This window comes from Schistocerca gregaria, chromosome X (genome assembly GCF_023897955.1).
Source record: "Schistocerca gregaria isolate iqSchGreg1 chromosome X, iqSchGreg1.2, whole genome shotgun sequence".
NCBI classification, from domain to species: Eukaryota; Metazoa; Arthropoda; class Insecta; order Orthoptera; family Acrididae; genus Schistocerca; species Schistocerca gregaria.
Window position 1 is genome coordinate 164,698,993 of NC_064931.1, and position 24,789 is coordinate 164,723,781.

At 39.2% G+C, this 24,789-nt stretch overlaps 1 protein-coding gene across 5 annotated transcripts in view; it reads right to left on the reverse strand.

Moving 5' to 3' along the window:
• LOC126297649 (WD repeat, SAM and U-box domain-containing protein 1-like) overlaps positions 1 to 24,789 on the reverse strand; it is a 223,542-nt gene that overhangs the window by 73,504 nt on the left and 125,249 nt on the right. For all 5 annotated transcript variants that reach the window (XM_049988728.1, XM_049988727.1, XM_049988729.1 and 2 more), the window contains exons 10-12: positions 17,002 to 17,173; positions 9,937 to 10,082; positions 3,433 to 3,632 (exon numbers count right to left, since the gene is read on the reverse strand). In XM_049988728.1, coding sequence (XP_049844685.1) covers positions 3,433 to 3,632; positions 9,937 to 10,082; positions 17,002 to 17,173 — 518 coding nt within the window. The remainder of the gene's footprint in view (positions 1 to 3,432; positions 3,633 to 9,936; positions 10,083 to 17,001; positions 17,174 to 24,789) is intronic.

Consider the following 24,789-nt stretch of genomic DNA (forward strand, 5'->3'; position numbering starts at 1 on the left):
TGTTTCCTTAAGATTCTAAAAACAAAGCCTATTCTGCCAAATACATTTTCAAAAACTCTTATTGTTCTAAACAATCTATAAACACAAATACGTTGTCAACTATTTTTGTGATACAGATTTGCAAATGGCTTAATGATATTTTCTTCAAAGCCAAAGGCTCCATCTGCTACAAAAACATGCAATACATGCCTATTCCTACCAGGAAGAGGAAATGGTGGTGGTATTTGCAGAGTTTGGTTCTCTAACATACTGTAAAATGTGTTGTCATTAAGTAAACCACCATCCAAAATGTGACCTTGTGTACCAAAACCAGCATAGATTATTTTGGAGTTAGCATCAGCAATTGCCGGCAAAATAATGCTGAAGGGCTGTTTATAATTAAAATTAACAATTCCACTACTGGGTGGTGCCACAATGTCAAAGTGCATCCCATCTATAGCTCTCAAACACCTGGGGAAATTCCATTTTTCTTCATACCCTTTGGAATTTTCCAGCCATTTGTTTTCATTCACAGAAAACAGCAAAGAAAGTCATTTTAATTTCATTTACATATCGACTCTCTGGACAAAAACTGTTAAATACATTAGGATATCTTGAATACAGTGTGTCATTCATTTTGCTTACAAATGTGTTTTATCTTTTTGAAGGCCAACAAAGTCCCACCTCCAGAAGGAGAAGAAATATTTTTCATTTGGATGATCATGAGGTGGATGAGCTTACTTTCAATATGCCTCCACAAGAAATTGTGGATGTCGAAAACCAACTCCTAATGGCAAAGAGCATGAAGAAATTGCAGATGCAACTGGCAGTGCATGTCCAAGTTGAAGCGAAAGTACTAATTTAAGTAGTCATATAAGAAAATGGAAACAAGCAGAAGGAGACAGTACAGAAGGTTTAATAAAAATATTAAAGAAACTGGTAAAAAATTTTGCAAACAGAAAATTGGAGCAGATTAGCCATGTAAGTGGAGCAATTGCCAACAAACTAAGATATTTGTTTGAGAATGTCCATACTAGAATATTGGTCATGTTGGAAAATGGAATTTATAATTGTTTGGAAGAGGCAAATTTTGATCTGATGAATGTGCTGAAATAAAGTAATGTATAAGAATGAATAAGATAAAATACGAAATAAATATTGTCAGCTATGTTCATTACAAAGAAAGCGTTATCAGAAATTTGATCAGTATCACTGGCTAAAAAACACTAAAACTATCTCATCAGTAAACTTTGGGAAAATCATTTCCTTTGCAGAGTTTATGAATTATGGTTAGCTTCTCCTCACCAGTAATATAAACTGCTTTTCAGTAAAGAAATCATGATATATTCGTCTTTCTTGAGAATTGTTGGAGATAATACAGTGCTTTTCGCATTGGATATTTCAGTTTCGTGTAAACAATATTGATTAAGATGAAATTTAACAATTTTTTTAAAAGTTCACAACTACTGAAGCTGATTATGGTACTCTACCAAAAGAAAACATAATAGCTCAAATTATAGAAAATCAAACAGAACAATAGTGCTCATTGTTGGTCTTAACAATAGAAATTATACAACAAACTTTTTACAAATGCTATTTTATCACTCTGTATGAAATTATAGGACAAGGCATATTTGCCAGCTTCACAACAAGGAAAAAAATTAATAATTTTCTTATATATTATATTATTTCTATATTATAGTTCTTACAAGTAAGGAATTTTAATAACTTTTATCCTGCCTTCACTTTTTGGGATAAAATTTGTACAATGGCCTCACAAACTCACAGAATAATATTGCAAAGTGAGCTTTTTGGTATCCTATGCAAGTACATTAAAATGGAAAAGGAACCCCCAGTGGCCAAAAATCTGAGGGTCACTGTCAACTGATCCTCTGGTGGAATCACTTCTCAAATGTCTGTGTTGGTGCTGAACACAAAAGGAGCCACACGAGACAGCAACCTATCAAAATCTTCCATGCTCCTTCTCACACAATTTTTGAAATAAGCTCCATCTTCAACAGTTAACTCTTTAATGAGTATAGCATTGCATAAGCTCAATGAGTAACCCATTTGTGAAGGAACTCTCACTGCCATAATCTGTGCTTCCTTTGTCTTCCTTTCCTTTCTTCATCCAACAGAGCAAGTGCGCCAGCACATGAAAATGTAAAGTCTTCCATGTCACTTTGGGAAACTTATCACAAATTCTGAACAGCTCTGCACCACCAAACACACTCATACAAACCACCAGACGAAAAAGCAGAATCAGACCTGTATGACTTGGAAGTAGCGTGCTCCTACAAATTGCGATACGTGTCCCAGAGAGGCATATACATGTCACACATACTTGTGTTGATACAGTTCCAAGATGTACATGTACCTTAATGTGGTGTTCATTCAGTTTATAACAGAAATTTTGCTCAGAGACTAACACTACAATAATAAATAAGTTTACACTTTTTTACACTTTCGAAAGCAAGAGCAGCAGCATGTGCAATGTGTGATGTGGCCAGCCTACATCATTCGGCTGCCAGTATCCAACAGCATCAAGACCAAACTCATGAGCACCTCTTCACAAAAATGTTATTGGGTGGATTTGCTACTGCTGTCATATCAGACAGCTAAAAGAGTCTTGGTCCGGCACACAGTTTTAATCTGCCAGGAAGTTTCATGTCAGCACACACTCTGCTGCAGAGTGAAAATCACATCCTGGAAACATCCCCCAGACTGTGACTAAGCCATATCTCCGCAATATCCTTTCTTTCAGGAGTGCTAGTTCTGCAAGGTTCACAGGAGAGCTTCGGTAAAGTTTGGAAGGTAGGGGATGAGGTACTGGCAGAAGTAAAGCTGTGGGGATGGGGCATGAGTCATGCTTGGGTAGCTCAGTTGGTAGAGCACTTGCCCGCAAAAGGCAAAGGTCCCAAGTTCAATTCTCGGTCCGGCACACAGTTTTAATCTGCCAGGAAGTTTCAGCAAAAGAGATTATCACTATACTTTCATCAGGCAAATGAAATGCATTGAAAAATTACAGAAGAAATGTTTCAAATGTGCAATGTCATGCTTGCACTGCCCTTCATTTACCACTACACAACACATGGATACAGCAGAGGAACAGCTCAAGCAGATGACATCACTTCCTCCAGATACTGTCACATCCTAAAATGTTGGAAGGTTAATCAAATGGCTCTATTTGGGATTCCAATAATTGCCATGTTTATTGTCATTTTAAAACAGTAGTCACTTTGGCAGCAAGGTTTTTATGTCAGAAACTGTACACACAGTGCCCACTGTGTAATGTGTACAAGATTATTGTGAAAGTTTTCATAATTTTCCACATTTATGCAGTCTCATTAATGTTACCTTATTGCCCACTGTTTTGAAAACATATTTAAAAGGTGAGCATTATCACACAGAAAATTATTGTTGTGGTATTACAACTAATAATGAAAAACCAACCTGCTATTCCCTCTGAAGGAGAAAAGTCACAACTCTGAACACCCAAATCATGAGCAGCTTCCTGTGTAATAAGGCACTGATCCAAGCAAGGTGCAACACACCACAATTTAAAGTTACCATCTGAGCAAACAGTTACAAGAAACTGGCTATCTGGTGAAAAGGCTGCATCTACGATAGCATCACTGTGGCCCTCACATGACCTGTAAATAATATAGGTATGAAAACGCAGCAAAGCGTAAAACTACACAAAACATACAACAAATACAAATAATGAACTGTGTGTCTCTCCCAAGTTAGTGGCTCTTACTGTGTATAAACTTTATATTTTATTTTTAAAATAAGTTTTTGCATAATATAATAATTAGAGATCAAAATCAAAACAAGAAAAGGATATAAAATAAAAAATCGGCAGTATTTCCAAGAACAACTGAAATGAACAGCTGATATAGTTCAACCAAGACATATTAAAGACTGAACCACAACAACAGCTGCAGAGTGTAACAATATTAAGTAATTCCCTTGTAGAATAAATTAATATATACTCAGCTCTCTCCTTCAAGGCCATATTAGCTCTTACCTAACAGCACAATTAATGCAAACAACAATGTCTCATGGAATGCTGTCAATGCATATCTTACTTTACAAATCATGTACAAACAAGAAGATAGCATATCTGAACTTTTATGGTATTTACTTCAAAGTACATAAAGCCACAGTCTCTCTCCCTTTCTTGTAAGACATGTAATGGATTCTTTTACAAAAATATCCACTTTTTCTTGATTCTTTATTTTTATTCTTCCATCACACAATCTTTGTACTGTCTCTGTATTTGTCACATTGAGATAAGTTTCTGACTTCATAACTTAAATTATTTCAATTGAGCTGAATAGAGTATCAGGGTATCACTCTAATGACAGTTTCTTGTTTTTAGAACTGACAATATTCTCCTAACTCACTGTCGCTTGCACACTGCAGTTCACAACCAACAGTGCTGACTAAACACCAGTTTTTTCAGTAATCTGTAGTTTATCTTATTCATCTGTTGGCACAAAATGCAAACAATATAGTACACCACAACTGATATAATTCTTCAATTCTATTCTAATGAGAAAATACATAAATGAAAAACACATCTGTTGTGCTTATAATGAACTTTTTCACCGTGATTGCCTATATTGATGATTAATCTCTTTACTTACTGCTACAAACTTGTGCAATGAAAAAGGTAAAAGAACACACTTCAGGCACCACAGAATTAAAACTTTAGTTGTCCATGTAACACATAACACAAGGGCAACACAAAGCCCAAAATTAAACATACTATAGTGGCAAAACTTGATGTCGACAATGATTCAGATAGAGCCAACAATGCACTTAGCATAGAAATTAAACTGAAAATAACTCTGTTTGCATGATAGAGAAGAATTCCGGTATGGTCAAAATATGTCAACACGTTTTGTTTTACTGTAATATAGTGCAGAATGAGAACACTATAAACTGGCACTTGGCCATGAGTGTAAACAGCTAGAATTATAACTGCCAGAGGAGTGAGGGTGGACACAGGACATCAAGCCCTACCTTCCTCTTGCATGGAAGCAACCCGCACCTGTCTTCTTCATTTCTACAAGCAGAACTAACATGGGGACATATACCCAGACTTCTAAAATTTTGCACTTGATATATGTGTTTCAAGTTGGCAGCATAACAGTTTAATAAGCACAGAAGAAGAGGCGGGAGGCATTAGGCATGGGGAGTGATCCAGTTATGGCACAGTAATCACTGCCAGTCATTACATGCTGTGATCTCGAAGCTCCCATGTTGCCAGCTTCATTTTGTGTGAACATAAACAATGCACATTCTGTGTAGTTTCTAACACATGCTTGTGTTATACTAAATTTTGTTTTATTAGCATTTAAGGAGTTCTGATACTTGGAAAATGCCACCAAAAAGACTTTTCACATAGTGGAAATCATTTGTGTCGAGGAGTGCCTCCAAACAGCCAGGCACTGGAGTTACCACAGAGAACTCTCAAGTTTTACAAGCAGGAGGAAGGATATGTAAGTATTCATGTACAGTCATCAATTCCTGCCAACAAAGTTGTTCAAGAACAGTAGTAAGTAAGGATGTGTTACTGCAAAAGTCAAAAGACATAGACATGATCTGTAATGATTCTGAGCTGTCTGGATCAAATAATGTATTCCTAGAGACTTCTGGAAAGAAGAAAAAGTAGGCTCACACTGCCACTCACTTACATTTTTTCCAGACTGATGCAGTTCGCAGACACATATACTACAGCAAGGAAAGAGTATCCTAGCGTAGCAAAGTTCCTAGTGTCATTAAAAGAAAGTAAGCTTTTCAGGAGTGGGAGAAACATCACTAAAAATGGTGCTGAAAAATGTGTGTTTCCATTATAAAACACTAGTCGGACACAAAGTCCTGTTAGAAAAGGTGATTACTGTTATGGTTTGAAGTATTTTCTTGGATGAAATTCTGGACAAAGACATTCATTCCCTAAAAGAACTAGAAAATATGTGGGTTAATGTGGAGGAATTTGTCAGTGAATGCTGGATGCATGACACTCCAAGCAGTAGCAGTCATCACCTGATTGGAAGAGGAGCTAGATTAATTATGGTCCATGCTGGCTATTCCAGTGATTTTGTTCCTGACACTCTTCTAGTGTTTCGGAGCAAAAAGAACAAGTGATTACCATGAAGACTTGGATTTGTTGAGGGGTTGTTGAGTTGTTCTGGAATCTTTTTTAAAAGATTCCTTTCCTTACAACACTTGTAATGGACAATCCTCCATATCATTCCATGATAATGACCAAAGCCAGAACCACAAATAACTTATAGTACAGAGGTTACAGGTGTGAAATATTACTGTGGATATGAGTATAATGAAGTTTCTTTTATATTCACTTGTTACAAAAAGTATGCCTGTGATGCATACACATGTTGTAGATGAAATCACCAAGGAGCAGCATCATACTGTAATAAGAACACTACCATATCACTATCATTTCAACTCTACTGAGTTAGTATGGAGTGATGTGAAGCTGTACATAGGGAACAATATCAAGTCCTTTACAATAATATAGGTGGAGAGGCTGTTGCGAGAAGCTCTTGCAACTGTGGATGCAGCCTCATGGAGGAAAATTCGAGCACAATGACAAACACATTCGAGCAGTGAACAACTAATGGTTTGCTTTGGCCATGACAATGATAAAGATGGTCTTGGTACTGATTCTGACAAAAGTGATGATGAGGAGCTGGATGGAACTGTGCAATCATTACCATAAACTGGTGAGTGAAAAGCTATGAACACTGGTTATTACTTATTTTGTAAAGTATGCACTGTATTGTTGTAAAAGTATAGGTTGTCATCAAATGCTTATTTTATGTACTTCCTTGCTCTGTTATTGAAAGCATGTACTTTGCTGCAGTTACATCTACATTATTATGCAGTTGTTTATTTGCTGTCACTATGGTAGCCACTCCACAATGAATTCTTATATACAAGGTTATTGCTCAATAGCTTACTCCAGCTCCAGATGAACTGGAAAACCATATTGGCTGTTATGTGTATAGGGGCGGATGCTGCAGCAACATGACTATTGCAGTTCAATCATCCTACCTTGACGTAACATGAACTATCAAGTGCAATGTTTCACTGTTGCAAGAATAGGAACACATTTTCATGTTGTGAGAGTCATAATCGGAGTCTGTGGTGAACCAGGATTAGTCTCTTCACTCACTTCAAAATAAGAAAAGAAACCAATGAGCAACGCACAACACAAAAGCATTTAGTAATGGCTACCACACAACTGTCTGTTGCGGCTGGCAGTGTTGTAATGAGGTAGTTCAGGCCCAATCTCTCCCAGTATTTGATGCAACCATAGTTCAAAACACATGCCAGGAAAAACTGCCATGTTAAAAGCATCTGAATCACACCAACTCTTGACCTAGAGAAACATACCTGTTTCTTTGTTCTTGACCTAGAGAAACATACCTGTTTCTTTGTTCTCTAGTAAGTCCCAGAGATGGGTCCTACGATGCATTATGCAATGTGTGTCTTATACAAATTGTTCTACTGTTGTAACTTCAGAGCATAAAGTGCACTGATACGCCATTGCGTTTGTGCACTTTTTATTTTTCAAACATATTCTTATGCATATTATCTCTCCAAACTGGGCCTCGTCAGATGTTGTGCAACATTAACAACTGAAAATTTGTTAATTTTCAATAATTACATGCAGAAAATGTGTGTACTTCAAACTACCTCTGATAAAATAGCTCAACTGGGTACAATTCACTAAGAAATAGTTTACTATGTAATTTTGTGTTTTCACATTCTGCAGCAGAATATGTGATTTTTTTAATGTACCTACTCATGTATATGGCCTTTACAGAACATACTTAACCACTGTGGCATATATCGTTCCAAAATATACAAATAGGTAGTGAACAGTGCACTCTACAAGCATGAAAATCCAGATGGAAGATAGGAAGAATTTTAATGCTGTGTAGATATTATATTCATTAGAGAGGGTTGTAACTCATCTTGATGATGATGTACAAGGAAATGTTTTGAATGGACTCACTGAAGCATTGGCCTGACACATTTTAGAGAAACCACAAAGAACACTGTACAGTATAGACCAACCAAATAATGCAGTGCAGTTGTTAAGATACTAGTCTCACACTAAGAAGGCTGGGGCTTGCTATGGCTGGCCATCCTGACTTACATTTACCTAAACTGTTTCAGGAAAATGCTAGGACGATTACTTCACCCTCATAAAAGCATACTTAAAAATTCTATGTGTATGCATACTGTGAGCTACTTATTTTCATTATATTATGATGACAAATTCTATGTCATTGTGAGATGAACAAATCAAATCAAATCAAAAATAACTTTAACATCAGTCAACCTTAAATGATGAAAATCCAGGTGGAATCTATCAACTGAATTGTATCAGACAACCTTAACTACTGCTAACCAGGCACTAACATAAAGAATGTGGAGATATTTTATTGAATAGCAGAGCACTGAAAATATTATGACTGCAATCAGTGTTAGTTGGAAATTCCTCAAAGATGTTATCCATCAGCAACTGTTCCCTCAGGGAGTCTCATAAAATGGGTAGCACAGAAACTGGCACTTTCCCAGAAAGATTCAAGAGGAAATGGCAAGAATAACAGCATACTCCTTTTTATTAGTCAAAGAGATTTTATTTTTAACCATGTGATTACACCAGGTGAAATCTAGGTTTATCTATAATTACCTACAAATGAAAAACCAGTTGAAACACAGCACTTAAATGACTCAAAGAAGGAAATGACATCACATCCCACTATTATGTTGATGGTTTTATTAGGTGCCTATCATCATAAAACATCTGCTGCATGGCAAATCAGTCAATGATCACTGTTATTACACTTCAGAAAAGAGTGTGAAAGAGGCCAAGATTGGTACGGACTGTAAGTGGAAAGCACACCAGCATTCAGTAACTTCAAAAGTAGAAAAATTAGAACTGGTAATCAACACTAGAAATATTCAAGTACAACTGACTTCTTGCTTCAGAAGTTTCACTTTAAGGGTGTCACTGACATGAACAGCACATCTCTTGTGGAAGGGGAACATTAGTTTCAGCCCACTTCTGTTTTTCATAAATTAGCTTGCAGAATTTAGTATCCACAGAAGGTGTGCCAATGCTGCTACTCGACATGGATGGTGTGGTACTTTCCAGGCTGACGGCACCTCTGTAATTGGAGAACAATAATAACTGGGGAATAAAAACACGTGAATGGAACTAACATGTCATGAGAACTGAACTATGGGACATGGAGATACACACACGACAACAGCTCAGTACTCGGCTGGAATGGGCAGCTAATGACTGGGCACAAGATAACGCTTGGCACCTGTTCAGTGGTAGGTCCGTAGTGGTCCAACTCCACAGGCACACTGACCTGCTCTGTTTACTGTCACTCGCAAGTGAACACTGATGTCAGTGAGTCTGCCCATATGAAACAACAGGTGTGCTCTCCGTGGCAGGTTCCTGAACTACTCTGCTGCTCCACCCACGCCAGTTCATCTGTCTCCATTGGGACATCCACTGGTGGTAATACTAAGCACAAGATAAAAGATCACTTACAAAGAAGGGTTTATAAGTGCAGAAACAATTTTACGAGCTGTGACTCAGTGCAGATAAAATAACCAATCCAAGCCTATTTTCTAGCAGGTGAATGAACAAACATTTTCCTGGCCCCTTCTATCCCTTCTAATAATTAACCAATTTAATTTGTAAAGCTAAATAATACTTATAATTTGAAAGCATGGTTTATCTCAGGAATTTAAGTTGAAAGACCATACATTGGCTACAATAACAATTTTGGGAAAGTACATTAGAGATACCATTTTTTAATTCTATTGATGCTACAACAGAAATATACAATGTTTTTTAAAAAGTAATTTAATGCATGTTTTCAATGTGAAACTTACATCAGACATTCCATTGAATCAATATTCCACACGCATGCCTTCTCTGCATCACCTGCTATGACCAACAGATGTCCATCTGGTGAGAATCGGCATGTTCTGATTCCACTACCACTACAATGCAAATTTGGGCAAATAGGCATTCCAGTCTGCAATATTAAATCATAGGAGAATTATGAAATGTTAACTCACAAAACATACATTTAAAGCATCACTTACAGTGTTAAATGAAGCTGCATCAGCAAGTAGCTGATAAAGCCCAGACTTTTATTGGCAAAGTTTACATTTACCAAAGTACATATGGTATTGATTAGTAGTTATAATAATACTAGTAGCAAAGTTTTTCTGTCTTAGTGTGACTGAAATGGCCAAAATTACTTTGTTATAACATACAGGAAAGGGAAACATAACAGTTACTTAAAATAAGAAACTAAACAGTATTCGGCATGTATCATTGAATTGCACCCAATAATAACATAATCATTATATTCATCATAAATCATACTTTATATTCATCATAAATCATACTTCTAGTGTTATGGAAAAAAGTTAAGCAGAACCACACAACTGGAACTTGACTAGGCATACTAAGTGAATCGAGTCACAGTTGCTGTTTATGAAAACTTTGTGTCACACAATGAATATAAATTTTTGAAACATATTTTCTAAAACTATCAGCCGCTGGTTGTTACCACTTTCTTGATGAACCAGCATTCTATTTCACATCTCAGCACACACAAAACATTGCAATTAGTAAAGTTCCCATATTGAGACAATTGAAACTCTACTGCCCCTTATGTCATGCATTGGCTGATGTAATTTCTCCCTGTATAGTCAAAATATAATGGTAGTAAGGGGCTGAGTATCACCTCTGCTCATACCCATACACTAGGTAGAAAAGTGTGACTGCAATGGTGGAATCTGTTAGGGAGTATGGTAAGCAAATGTCACAAATCACAACATATCTCAATTATTCTGCTCAGTTAGTTAATGAGTTAGTTAGTTCCATGTTCCCTGACGCAATTTATATCAAAATTATATAGGAGGAGTCAGTTTACAGGTTACATATACATGATTTTTTGGTGTGTATTGGTACATGCTGACTATTTCCAGACCACTACATAACAGAGCAACAGTAACAGTAATACAAATGAACATATTTTCTTTTGTAGTTATCCATATCACCAGAGAAAAATACATAAATTTAATCTAAATCTACATTAATATTCTGCAATTTGCACTTAAATGTTTGGCAGAAGATTCATAAAATGACTTTCAGACTAGTTCTTGATCATTCCACTCTTGAATAATACCTGAGAAAAATGAACACCTAAACCTTTCCATGCAAGCTCAGTCTTCTCTTATTTTATCATGATAGGCATTTCTGTCTATGTAGGTAGGAGTTCGCAAACTGTTTTAGCATTTAGACAAGAAAGTTCATGATCATTATGTCACGAAAATATCTCACCACTATGAGAACTGTAATTACCACCCCTATTCAGTTATCAGTGACTCTCTCTCCCCTATTTCTGTATATATGACTGCGTCATTTTGTCATGACATGGGGCCCAATTATTGAATTGTTCTTCTGTTACATAGACTTTTAGTCATTTGCCACCAAATGTTTTCTCCAGTTCAGCACGAATTTGCTGGGAATGTCCACTCATGTAAATGTAGACATTTGTCAAACACATCATGTCAATCCAAACACCGTATTTGGCAATTTGGTCAAATTCTTTCAGCCATTTGTTGGGTCGTGACCAGTGTCTTTGGAAAACACTGATGGCTACCTGATGTGAAGCTGACTTACTGCTTTCTTAGTATCCATCTGTCTTCTGAATATAAAGTTTTTAGGTATGATGTACTGCCCATGTAGGTGACAGCTCCTACACTGCCTTGAGCCATAATGATGTATATGTCTTAAAACACCCAGTACCTCCTCCAAACAATGTTGCATCAAAATCATAATCAAGTCCAAATATGAAGGAAGGGTCATCAAAGAAGCACAACACCTAGCATTGCAAGCACGTTCATTACTGACACCTCACCAACATACACCAGAAAAGAACTGACTTGGACAGTGTGTGCAGCTATGTACAAGGGGCAGGCAAATGAAAATGAGACAGATGGAAAACAAAGTAAACCATTTTCTATTCCAAACTTAATAATGTAAACCATTTTCTATTCCAAACTTAATAACCTAAACCATTTTCTGTTCCAAACTTAATAACCATAACTGTTAATACATCTACTCCACTGAGAGACAAGATGGTCAATACATTCATGAAAAAATGTTTTCAAGTGCCTACAGAACCATGATTGTACCCAGGTGTGCTGCTCTTTGTCCAAAGCAGCTCCAAAAGTATGGAAATCACATGTTGAGGGGCTGGTACTGAATAGAGGATATGTGAGGGCTTCTCAGCAAAACTTCAGCAGTGTAGTCAAAACAATCTTAGCAATAAGTGGGTGCCTCCAGCACCGGTGTCCAACCTATATTTGCGACATGCATTCCAATCAGAATTTAGAATTTCATAGTCATTAACATCTGGTTTCTGGCAGTTTCCTGTTCCTAGTACTATGTGGGCAAAATTTATAAGCCAGACTAGTTCTGGGATGTTTCTGTGGAATCTTCTACAGTTAACTAATACTATACTAATATTTTCCTTCTCCTATCTGCTATGATGAATGCTACCCAGTCTGAACTCAAAATGTGTCTTATCGGGTCTGTGGAGGGATTTCTCTATCCTTAAAAAACAACATGTGCACACCCCATGTACTCTGCTACACTGGTAGCCTTTTGCAAGATCTTACAATTCCCCACCCAATAGTGGAGGTTGAGAAATGTGCAGCCAAGATTCTCACAGAATCATCTGAGCCTTTGGTTTAAGCCTTACACTTGGATCCAAACCAGAGGACTGCAGTCTGTTCAGGGCATGATACTATGAAATGGTAGATCTGCTTCCACCCTGCTAGCAAGGACAGCTGTCTTCACCAAATCAGCCAGCTGCCTGCAGGAGCTGAGGGTGGCCTCTGAACCTAGGCAGCCACAATTTGTAGTTGAGTGTAGCCAGTATGCTCAATCGCTCAATCTCTACATTTCAGACAAGACCCCCCTGGCAAGCAAACAGAGTGGACAGTGGTCTCCTTTTCTGATCTGTGCACTATTTCCCTGAGGAACTCCATTATCTGTCTAACATTGGACATTCCAATGACACACTATCCCACCCTTTGTGCTTGTCCAGACCTCTCAGAAAGATTAGCCATGGTCCAGCATGTGAGGCATTCTGTACTGACTCAGATGCACTTTCAGCAGTGGCCAATACATCAAACCTGTTTATGAGGCATAAAGGGACAGCCACAGAGCTAGTACCCTCTTTTGCCTTCAGCTCAAAAATTCATGACCCAATCACTTTCATGTAAGTGTCAACCGACAGGGGCAAAAGGAATTCCAGGCAGTGCTATATTTCCAGAAGTGCCACAGTATTCATCTTAGGTGCCTCAATGCTGCAGCAACCCAGAGTAGCAGCCTGAAGACTGTCTATTGTGGCCAATGCAACTTCCATCCGTTTGCAAACAGTGACCAATCCTCCCCCAGCCCCTGCATCCTTACACAACAGGGCCAGCCCCTATCCACCTTTAATAAGTTTTGTTTTGTCTTATCATAACTAATGCAACATTAACCCAAGAAGCTGCTGGGTGCAATTTAAATTTTGCTGCTACACTGCTTCTAGTCCTTATTACAAAATAAAGCCGCCTCACACAAAAATATGCACTAAAATTTATGCAAAACACTTAGAGTAAGTTACTCAACACTAATCAGCACAGTAAAATACACAGATATAATTAACTTCTTTGCAGAAGTATGTTAGAAAAACAAAAACTATAATAAATTACTAGACATTAAACAAAGTGCTGCAGCTACAAGCACCCTCTCAGCTCTGCAACAGCCACTACATCCTGCGTCCCTGTGTGTTACCACTCGTGTGTATGTATTGGGGGATATGCTATTTTTCAACAGGACAATGCTCATCCACATGGCACACCCATCTATGAACTGTCTGCATGATGTTAAGGTACTCTCATGGCCAGCAAGGTCTTCAGATATGTCAGTGATACAACATACAGTCCTGGAAATGGAAAAAAGAACACATTGACACCGGTGTGTCAGACCCACCATACTTGCTCCGGACACTGCGAGAGGGCTGTACAAGCAATGATCACACACACGGCACAGCGGACACACCAGGAACCGCGGTGTTGGCCGTCGAATGGCGCTAGCTGCGCAGCATTTGTGCACCGCCGCCGTCATTGTCAGCCAGTTTGCCGTGGCATACTGAGCTCCATCGCAGTCTTTAACACTGGTAGCATGCCGCGACAGCGTGGACGTGAACCGTATGTAAAGTTGACGGACTTTGAGCGAGGGCGTATAGTGGGCATGCGGGAGGCCGGGTGGACGTACCGCCGAATTGCTCAACACGTGGGGCGTGAGGTCTCCACAGTACATCGATGTTGTCGCCAGTGGTCGGCGGAAGGTGCACGTGCCCGTCGACCTGGGACCGGACCACAGCGACGCATGGATGCACGCCAAGACTGTAGGATCCTACTCAGTGCCGTAGGGGACCGCACCGCCACTTCCCAGCAAATTAGGGACACTGTTGCTCCTGGGGTATCGGCGAGGACCATTCACAACCGTCTCCATGAAGCTGGGCTACGGTCCCGCACACCGTTAGGCCATCTTCCGCTCACGCCCCAACATCGTGCAGCCCGCCTCCAGTGGTGTCGCGACAGGCGTGAATGGAGGGACGAATGGAGACGTGTCGTCTTCAGCGATGAGAGTCGCTTCTGCCTTGGTGCCAATAATGGTCGTATGCGTGTTTGGCGCCGTGCAGGTGAGCGCCACAATCAGGACTGCATACGACCGAGGCACACAGGGCCAACACCCGGCATCATGGTGTGGGGAGCGATCTCCTACACTGGCCGTACACCTCTGGTGATCGTCGAGGGGACACTGAACAGTGCACGGTACATCCAAACTGTCATCGAACCCATCGTTCTACCATTCCTAGACCGGCAAGGGAACTTGCTGTTCCAACAGGACAATGCACGTCCACATGTATCCCGTGCCACTCAACGTGCTCTAGAAGGTGTAAGTCAACTACCCTGGCCAGCAAGATCTCCGGATCTGTCCCCCATTGAGCATGTTTGGGACTGGATGAAGCGTCGTCTCACGTGGTCTGCACGTCCAGCACGAACGCTGGTCCAACTGAGGCGCCAGGTGGAAATGGCATGGCAAGCCGTTCCACAGGACTACATCCAGCATCTCTACGACGGTCTCCATGGGAGAATAGCAGCCTGCATTGCTGCGAAAGGTGGATATACACTGTAGTAGTGCCGACATTGTGCATGCTCTGTTGCCTGTGTCTATGTGCCTGTGGTTCTGTCAGTGTGATCATGTGATGTATCTGACCCCAGGAATGTGTCAATAAAGTTTCCCCTTCCTGGGACAATGAATTCACGGTGTTCTTACTTCAATTTCCAGGAGTGTACCTGGGACAATCTCAGATGTCAACTCCATTCCAGTACCATTAATTGGGATACTGAGGACCAGTTACAATAGTTGTGGGCCATCTTGCCTTAGAGAAGGATACAATGGCTTCACAACACCCTTCCCGACTGAATCAGTGTGTGTATCCAGGCCAGAATGGGTGCAAAGTTATTCTGATAAGAGGGCTCAAACTGCCGTCTTCTTTGGGGGTGGGAGCATGGACTTAACAAGAAGAACTGCACCACAAGACGACTATAGCCATTGTCTTTGTTAATTTGACTCAATTTTTGTAATCACTGAAATGACATCACATATGCTCTTCTCAAACCATGACATTTCATTTCGTTTCCTCCTCCCTTTCCAGGTGCTTTACTGTATTGGTCGGGCAGTGTATTCAGACATGATCTGTAGGTAATTATTTTCTACTATATAATCTTTCCTTCACAGTATTCCTCCACTACTCTTAATTCTCCCCAAGTAAACATAAAGCAGTCATCAACTCAAAGGTTGACTTGAACACTACAGTGCTGTAATAGGCATGGCCCTATTACAGGTGGTACGCTGTTGCCTTCCTCCAACCTTGGAACTCACTCACCCACCAGTTAAAGGGGGACCAACAGTTTCACACGAACAAAGGCAGGTAAAAATCTGACTGTCCAGGCATCAAACATAAGACCTTTGGATCTGTAGCCTGTTACCTTTGAACCACTCTCTCCTCCAGCACACTGAACTACATAAGAGTTCCAATCCAGAGTTTCCCTTCTGTTCTTCACAAATATCAGTTAGAGAAGTGAGATAAATAATCAGAATGACCAATGTTCATTTCTACTTGATTTCTGTAAATGCAGTGTGTGTCCTGATATTTTCTAGCATTGTTGCATATTATTATAATTTCATAGTCTTGGAATATGTCCTTGAACTTTCAACATGTCCATATGAATTCCACAGTCTAGTTAACTCATAAAGCAAATGGCATTTTTTTCTATGTCCTCACTTTATCTATCATCCAGAAATCTGAATGACAGCTCTAAGGTCACATGCGCTGGCATCAGTATGAAACCTTCTTGTTGCACAATCCAACAGAATTAGTAGTGTAAGCCACAAAATACTGAAAGTTACTTTTTTTGCAATATACTACATAAATTCGGTATCACTTTTTAAAAAAATTGTTGAGTGCTGTGGCTATGAATTGAAAAAATCTTTAATTAACTGTCAATAATGCAAGTAAATTTCTTATATTACACAATCTCGTTCAAGTGTTGTACCCGCCCCTCAACCCAGAACACAGAATAATAACATTTTATTGTTGTTGTAGCTGCTAGCTTTTAGTTTGCTTTATGCTCACTAACACATGAATAAAATCAGTTATATGAATGTTTATAACCTAGCTTTGCTTCCTCTTCACTCCAGATTTTACACCACATTTTATAAAGCTAGATCTATGATGAGATTTTAAAAAGAATGTTAATTTTAATGTCTGTTAAGAAAATTACTTTAAATCTCCAGTTAATAAAACCCTTTACCTCTATATTCCAGATGATTACTGCACCATCCAGAGAACATGAAGCCAATTTGTCACCTCTTGGAGAAAAGTTGACTTTGTAAACACTGTACTGATGTCCTTCTAATGGTGAGACACTAGTCTCAACAAACTGATCATCTTCATTAAGGGTCCAAACATGAATCTTATTGTCCCTGAAATTTAGACAGGAAACTATTAAGTAAGAGAAAATATACTTAATTTGCAAAATTGTGCAAAGATTGCTATTAAGATGACTTGTTGAACTAAAAACTACTAGGCAGGGAAGTTAATTCAACCTGCAGGATTCTATTTTAATCACATCATGATTGTATACATTGTGACATAAAAATAGCAGTAGTAATTTGAAGAAAGAAAGGGAGACTTTTTGTGATACGCAGTTTAGTTAGGGGTATTTTTTTCTGTTTCCTTTGAGAATAATGTCTTTAAGAACACACAACCAACAAAAATGCCAGTCAAATGGTGTCACAAGGAAACCAAGTTCATTTTACCAAGATGGGGATCAACTGAAACATTTGATACACCCTCACTAATTCTCAACCAAATTGTAACCTTTCAACCAACTTACACCTTGGACTAGACCACAGATGAGTAAAGTGCCACACCAAAGAGTTCATATTCACATTACTTGGCTTTGCCAACTCACAACCACTGTCACCTTCCAACCTAATGTAGAACTAAGCTACACAAAAGATCGGCTGGTCACCACAACCTCTATTTAAAAAAAACTAATACAGATGTAAAAGAAATATTGTTGTTGTTTTCCTCAGTCAGAAGACTGGTTTGATACAGTTTCCCACGTTATTCTATCTCGTGCAAGCCTCATCATCTCCAAATATCTACTGCAACCTACATCCATTTCAAGCAGCTTACTGTAATCAACTCTTGCTCTCCCTCTATAGCCCCCCCTCCCCACCCACTCTTTCCCTCCAATACTAAATTGATGATTCCTTGGTGACTCGGAATGTGTCCTATCAACCAATCCCTTTTAATCAAGTTATGTCGCAAATTTATTTTCTCCCCAATTCTATTTAGTATCTCTTCATTAGTTAGGTGATCTACCTATCTAATTTTCAGCATTCTTCTGTAGCACCACATTTCAAAACCTTCTTTCTTTCTTTCACTGGTGCCATGTCACGTGCTGACACAGGGTTGGCACTGTTAGGAATGGATTTGGCAAGGTTAGTGGAAAGTGATGGCCGGATGCCCTTCCTGCTGCCACCCCATGCCACCCCCCCCCCCCCCCCCCCGGGACAGAATTGGTATACCCCTGCTGTCTGCGTCGAGTGTAATTAATGGAATAGTGCGAGCATGTTCAGATGTCTGCAAGTCGTGGAACTGAGGTGGAACGTGGGGACCAGCCCGGTATTCACCTAGCAGGATGTGGAAAACTGCCTAAAAACCACATCACCACATCCAGGCTGGCCGGCACACCAACTGACGACGGTAATCCAGCAGGCGGAATCAATCCGGGGCCGGTGCGCCTACCCGAGTAGTACAGGAAGCACCGCATTAGCGCTCTCAGCTAACCTGGTGGGTTATTTCAAAATCTTCTATTCTCCTCATTTCTGAACTACTCATAATCCACATTTCACAGCTGTTGGAGGTTACATTCCAGAGAAATACCTTCAGAAAGGACTTTCTAACACTTAAATTTATATTTGATGTTAACAAATTTCTTTTATCCAAAAACACTTTCTTTGTCATTATTAGTTTACGTTTTATATTGTCTACACTTCAGTTATTATCATTTATTTTACTACCCAAAAATCAAAATTCATTTCCTACTTTTAGTGTCTCAGTTTATAATCTAATTCCATCAACATCTTCTGAATCATCTGACTACATTCCATTACTCTTATTTGCTTTTGTTGATGTTCATCTTATATCCTCCTTTTAAGACACTATCTGTTCCATTACCTCCTCATCTAAGTGCTTTGCTATATCCAACAGAATTACATACTCATTGGCGAACCTTACTGTTTTTATTTCTTCTCCCAGAACTTTGATTCCTTCTCCAAATTTGTCTTTGGTTTCCTTTACTGCTTGGTCAATGTATAATTTGAATAACACTGGGGATAAGCTAAAACCCTGCCTCAGTCCCTTCTCAACTACTGCTTTACATTCATGTCCTCTGACTCTTATGACTGCCATCCAGTTTTGAACACACTATAAATAACCTTTCAATCTCTGTGTTTTATGCCGGATACCTGTAGTACCACAACTGTTTAATGAGATCCCAACTACAATCGGAAGAGGTTTAAAATATGGAATGAAGAGATACAAAAAGTCATTAACGATAAACAGAAAGCATACAATGAATACTTACAGAAGAAATCATTAGTAGATAAAACGCAATGCCACTGGAAAAGAAATGAAGCAAAAGCGATAGTAAGATCAGTACATAGTACATCATGGGACATGTTTCTAAGCAGAACGTAATATATATGGCAGACAAAAAATGGCCCATTTCAACCTCCCCTTTGTCTGTCCATCTCCTCCTCCCTCCTATATGTGTCCATTTCTTCCTTCCTCCTCACTGTCTGTATATCTCCTCCTCCTTCCACAATATCACACTCACTCCCAATAGGATGCTGGTGGTTTCTACCCCATAGTATTTCTTTCCAGACTGTAACTAATGTGTGTACCAAATTTGGTTGAAATCATTCCAAAGGTTTAGAATGATCCTTTTACCCATGGCTTTGCCTGTGTATGTTCATGTCAAATATATTACACTTATATTTAATGTATTTCACACAAATTTTTATACACATTTCATCTGTATCTCTGGCGAATTTTGCCCTGCAGTTTCGTTTTCATGCAGCTCAACGTTTATGACGTTGAATCTCCTGAACTATGTGCTGTACACAAATATAATTTTGCAGATACATCCAGTGGTATACTGTCTGTGAAATGTATTGTGAACAGAGATAGACATAAAGAAGTAATAAATTAAACTATCATGTTTCACACTGCAGTTTTACTGCATGAACAGCGAAAATGTAGTAAGTGATAAACTTGTTTCCTTTCATCAGTTTGTGGGGGGCCATAAGTAAGAAAAAGTTTTGTGAAGGTTTGAAATTATGTGTAAAGTTATTTGCAAGTCTCTAAGTGCTCTCGTTCTTGAATACTGGATGACTAAGCTACGGGTATTTGCATGCGATGGACTATGCTGATTTCTCATCCCTTTGATAGGTAGGCAGTTCTTACTCCCACAGTGATAATTTCCAGACAGTAAGTGATACATGTACCAAGTTTGGTTGAAATCAGTCAATTGGTTTAGAAGAAGGTGTGGAACATACATACATACATACTGTACTTATGAGGTGTGATAAAAAAGTAACAGAATGCTTTTTTAATTTTGCGGGCTTTACACAGCCAATTTCCAAAACTATCTTTTTATCTTGTTGGTAAACATGTTCCTGATGTATGTTTGCATTTTCAGCTGTGAGCTATTTTGAATGTTTAGAGCTTATTGTTGACAGCTGACTAGGTTATACATGTTTTCGAGTGCTCAGCAAATTTTTACTCACAAAAAGACAGATCAAAGAACTTCCATTAAACTTGGCTTGAAGAACAGAATAAAGTGCAGCAATACATTTCAAATGACTGTGGCTTTTGGCAAATCTATTACGAGTACGACCAGAGTTTGAAAGTGGTATAGACATTTCAAACGGGGTCTAGAAGATGTTGAAGAAGACGATGACTGCCCAAGAAACCTAAGTAAATCAATTACAGATGACAATGTGGAAGGAGTAAAGAAAATGGTTCTGGAAAATCACTGAATCACTATAAGAGAGGTTGCTGATTATGTCACAATATTCTTTGGCTCATGCCAAGCAATTTTTTTAATATTTTGGACATGAAATGTGTTGCGAACTTGTTGAATTCCGACCAAAAATGACGCTGTGCAGACATGACTCGGGAATTTCTCAATGAAGTCAACAACAATCCAGACCTTCTAAAGGTGGTTATAACAGGTGACAAAACACCTGAAACATCAAAACCAAGGCCCAATAAGCCAGACAGAAATTGCCTGAGGAGCCAAGACCACAAAAAATTTGACAAGTTGAAGCACACATGAAGGTTCTTCCCATTGTTTTCTTTGATTGGATGGTGCATCATGACATCATTTCGTATGGTTGTATGGTCAATTAGGAATAAAACCTGGAAGTTCGACAGCACTTGTGTACAGCAATCAAAAGAAAATGACCAGAATTGTGAGAAAACCACTTGTGGAAATTGCATCACAACTCAAAGCTTGTTCATGATTTTTTGTCAAAAAACAAAACTGTTACGCTGCCTCAACCACTGTATGGCCCTATGCAACTTCTTTCTAATCTCGAGGCTGAAGAGAACCACGAAAGGATGCCGTTTTGTCACCATAATGAAAGATGAGGTCCAGAAGTGATTCCAAGACTGGAAAAAGCACTAGGACATATGTATGATGGCTGAAGGGGATTACTGTGAATGGGACAAAGTTGACATTGATGAATAAATAAAGATACTGTAAGAAAAACAAAAATTCTCATATTTGTTTTGGTAATACATTTGGATGTGTATGGATCCTCCTCAGGGGATGTAGCACTGTCCATGCGGGTGAGGAGGTTTGGGTGTTCTGGATCCAGAGGGCTATGCCCGCGGTAGCGTAGCTACCAGCAGGGCCACCAATGCCAGACAGACCAATGGGGTGGAGTCAGACGAAGTGCGTCCCACCATACCCTATCTCCTGTCCAATCCTATACTAAGCCTATCCCTTTCCCTTACCATTCTTAACATCCTATACAAATCACCTGCTGCCTAGGAGTTAGTAGAGGGATCTACAAAGGCTAAGGATGCTCCCCTGAACATGGAGCCAGCTACCCTGTGAGCTGTAAGAGGCAACCCCTCAAATGGTTGGGCGGAAGATTAACAATCTCCCCCTGTAAAACATGAATTGTTGTGAATGCTAGCAAAGGAATAAGCCAGACAGATATTTTGGTGATGACGCTTGCAAACAAAAAAAGGATAAGAGATATGTACATAGGAACATGGAGTGTGCAGAGCCTATACCAAGTTGGAGCCCTACATCAGCTGCAAACACAAGTAAACAACTACAGTATAAAAATATTGGCTCTCCACGAAATTAGGTGGAAGGGGAATGACATAATGGATGTAGGAAATTTCAATATCTTCTACAGTGGCGGGAGGATGAATATCTTTGGAACTGGTATTTTGGCTGCTAAAGCACTGAAACATATGGTGATGTGCTTCCAACCAATCAATTAATGGATGTCCATATTAAGATTAAGGGGAAAATAGTTCAACATTACAATGATAAATGTACATGCACCTACAGAGGAGACAGATGAACAACAAAAGGATGAGTTTTATAGCAAAGTAGAACAACTGTATGATCAGGCTCCCAAACATGATGTCAAGATATTAATAGGAGACCCGAATGTAGATATAGGAAAAGAAGAGGCCTTACAGCCAACCATAGGAAGACATAGCCTCCATGAAATATCAAACAACAATGTACTTAGGCCTGTAGATTTTGCTATAAGCAAAAACACGACTGTCAGCAGTACATGTTTCTCACACAAAAAAATACACAAAGAAACATGGATTTCACCAGATGGACAAACCAGAAATCCGATAGACCGTATATTGATTAATCGGAGACATGGATCGGACATAATGGATGTTAGGAGCCAATGTGGAGCTGACTGCAATTCAGACCACCATCTAGTGAGAATTAAATATAGACAAAGGCTCTCGCTATTGAGTAAACAAAAAGACCACAAACAAAAGAGGTTTGACATTAAGAAACTGAAGATAGAAGAAATACAGAGAACATATTAGATGATAATAGAAGAGAGGATTAAGAACGAGACTGAGACATCAAACAAATATATAGAAGTAACGTGGAATTGATGTAAGACTGCAATCCTTGAGGCAGCTGGAGAGGTTTTAGGACATAAATGGGCTCAAGGGAAGGAAGATTGGTTTGACGAAGAATGTATGAGAAGGACTGAGGAATGTAATACAGCACAAATGAAATTATTGCAGAGAAGAACCCAAGCAAATCTGAATGAATATAATGAAAAGCGCCGTGTAGTGAAGAGGCTCTGCAGACAGAAGAAAAGAGCAGTAGAAAAAAAAAACTGAAAGAAATTGAACAGCCAGGAGAAGAGAAGCAAAGTCGTGAAATGTACCAAAAGATTAAAGGAGGAAAGACCGGGTTCCAAGCCAGAACAAATGTGTGTAGGAACAAAGAAGGGGATTTGATACGGGAGAGTAATAAAATACTTGGCAGGTGAGCAGAATACTTCCAAGAGTTACTGATCCCAGAAGTAGAAGGGTTAGAACGAGAGAACTGGTGGAACTAACTTACTATGGACCAGAGATTTTAACACCAGAACCCACACTGGGGGAAGTGATGCAAGCCATTAACACCTTAAAAAACAATAAGGTGCCTGGAGACGATCAGATCCTGGCTGAACTTCTCAAATGTGGCGGGGAAACTCTGTGGAAAACAATTCATAAAATAATACTGAATATCTGGCAAGAGGAGAGCATGCCAAAGGAGTGGAAAGCAGCTATAATATGCCGCATACATAAAAAAAGGAGATAAATCAAACTGCCAGAACTATTGAGGAATCTCCCTACTAAATACTACATATAAAGTTTTCTCCAAGATTCTAACCAACAGGCTTACTCCATATGTGGAAGAGAGAGTTGGAGACTGTCAGAGTGGCTTTTGTAAGAAATAGGTTAACAAATGACCAGATATTCACATTGCGCATACTACTTGAAAAATGTTACAAACATCAAATTAACATACACCAGATTTATATCGACTTTAAACAAGCCTATGATAGCATCTCAAAAGTGGCATTGCAGAATGCAATGGAAGAGGCTGGAATACCTAAGAAGCTCATTAAACTTTCTGTGATGACCCTCAGCGAAACCAACTGTAAAGTAAAAATACAGGGCGAAATTTCCAGAGAAGTGAAAGTGAAGAAGGGACTTAAACAGGGTGACAATATCTCCTCATTGCTACTCAACCTTTGCCTAGAAAAAGTCATAAATCAGATAGAGTTAAATAAAGGAGGAACCTTCTTAAATCGTTCACTACAGTACCTAACCTACACTGACAATGTGGCATTACTCGCACGAAACACTGCTGTGCTAGGTGAAGCCTATTGACAACTGGAGAAAGGTGCAAGGGAACTTGGCCTGACAGTCAATGTCGAAAAGACCAAGTCTATGGCAAAGACCAACCAACAAAACCTACCAAATCTCAGGATAGTCGACAGGGAGTTTGAAAGAGTGAGAGACTTCCAAGTACCTTGGGTCGACTATCACTGAGACAAATGACACTGGTAATGAGGTGAAAGCCAGAATAGCAGCAGGTAACAGATGCTGCTTTGCCCTATTACCCACGGTTAGGAGTTCGCTTCTATCACGAAAATCCAAAATCCTCATTTACGAAACAATTATAAGACCAGTTTTTATGTATGGTGCCGAAACAAGGACCATGACTGTAAATAAGGAAAGGATCCTTAGCATACGGGAGAGAAAGGTGCTACATAAAATATATGGCAGAATATATGATCAAGAAGCTTGGCACATTTGTACGAATGCGGAATTACAACACCTTTTTGAAGAACCTGACATTGTCACTACCATTAAAATAAGAAGACTGCGGTGGGCAGGGCACATGGTCAGAATGAAAGAAGACAGAGCATGTCAGAGGATTTTTGATGGCAAGGCTGGAGGCAAACTG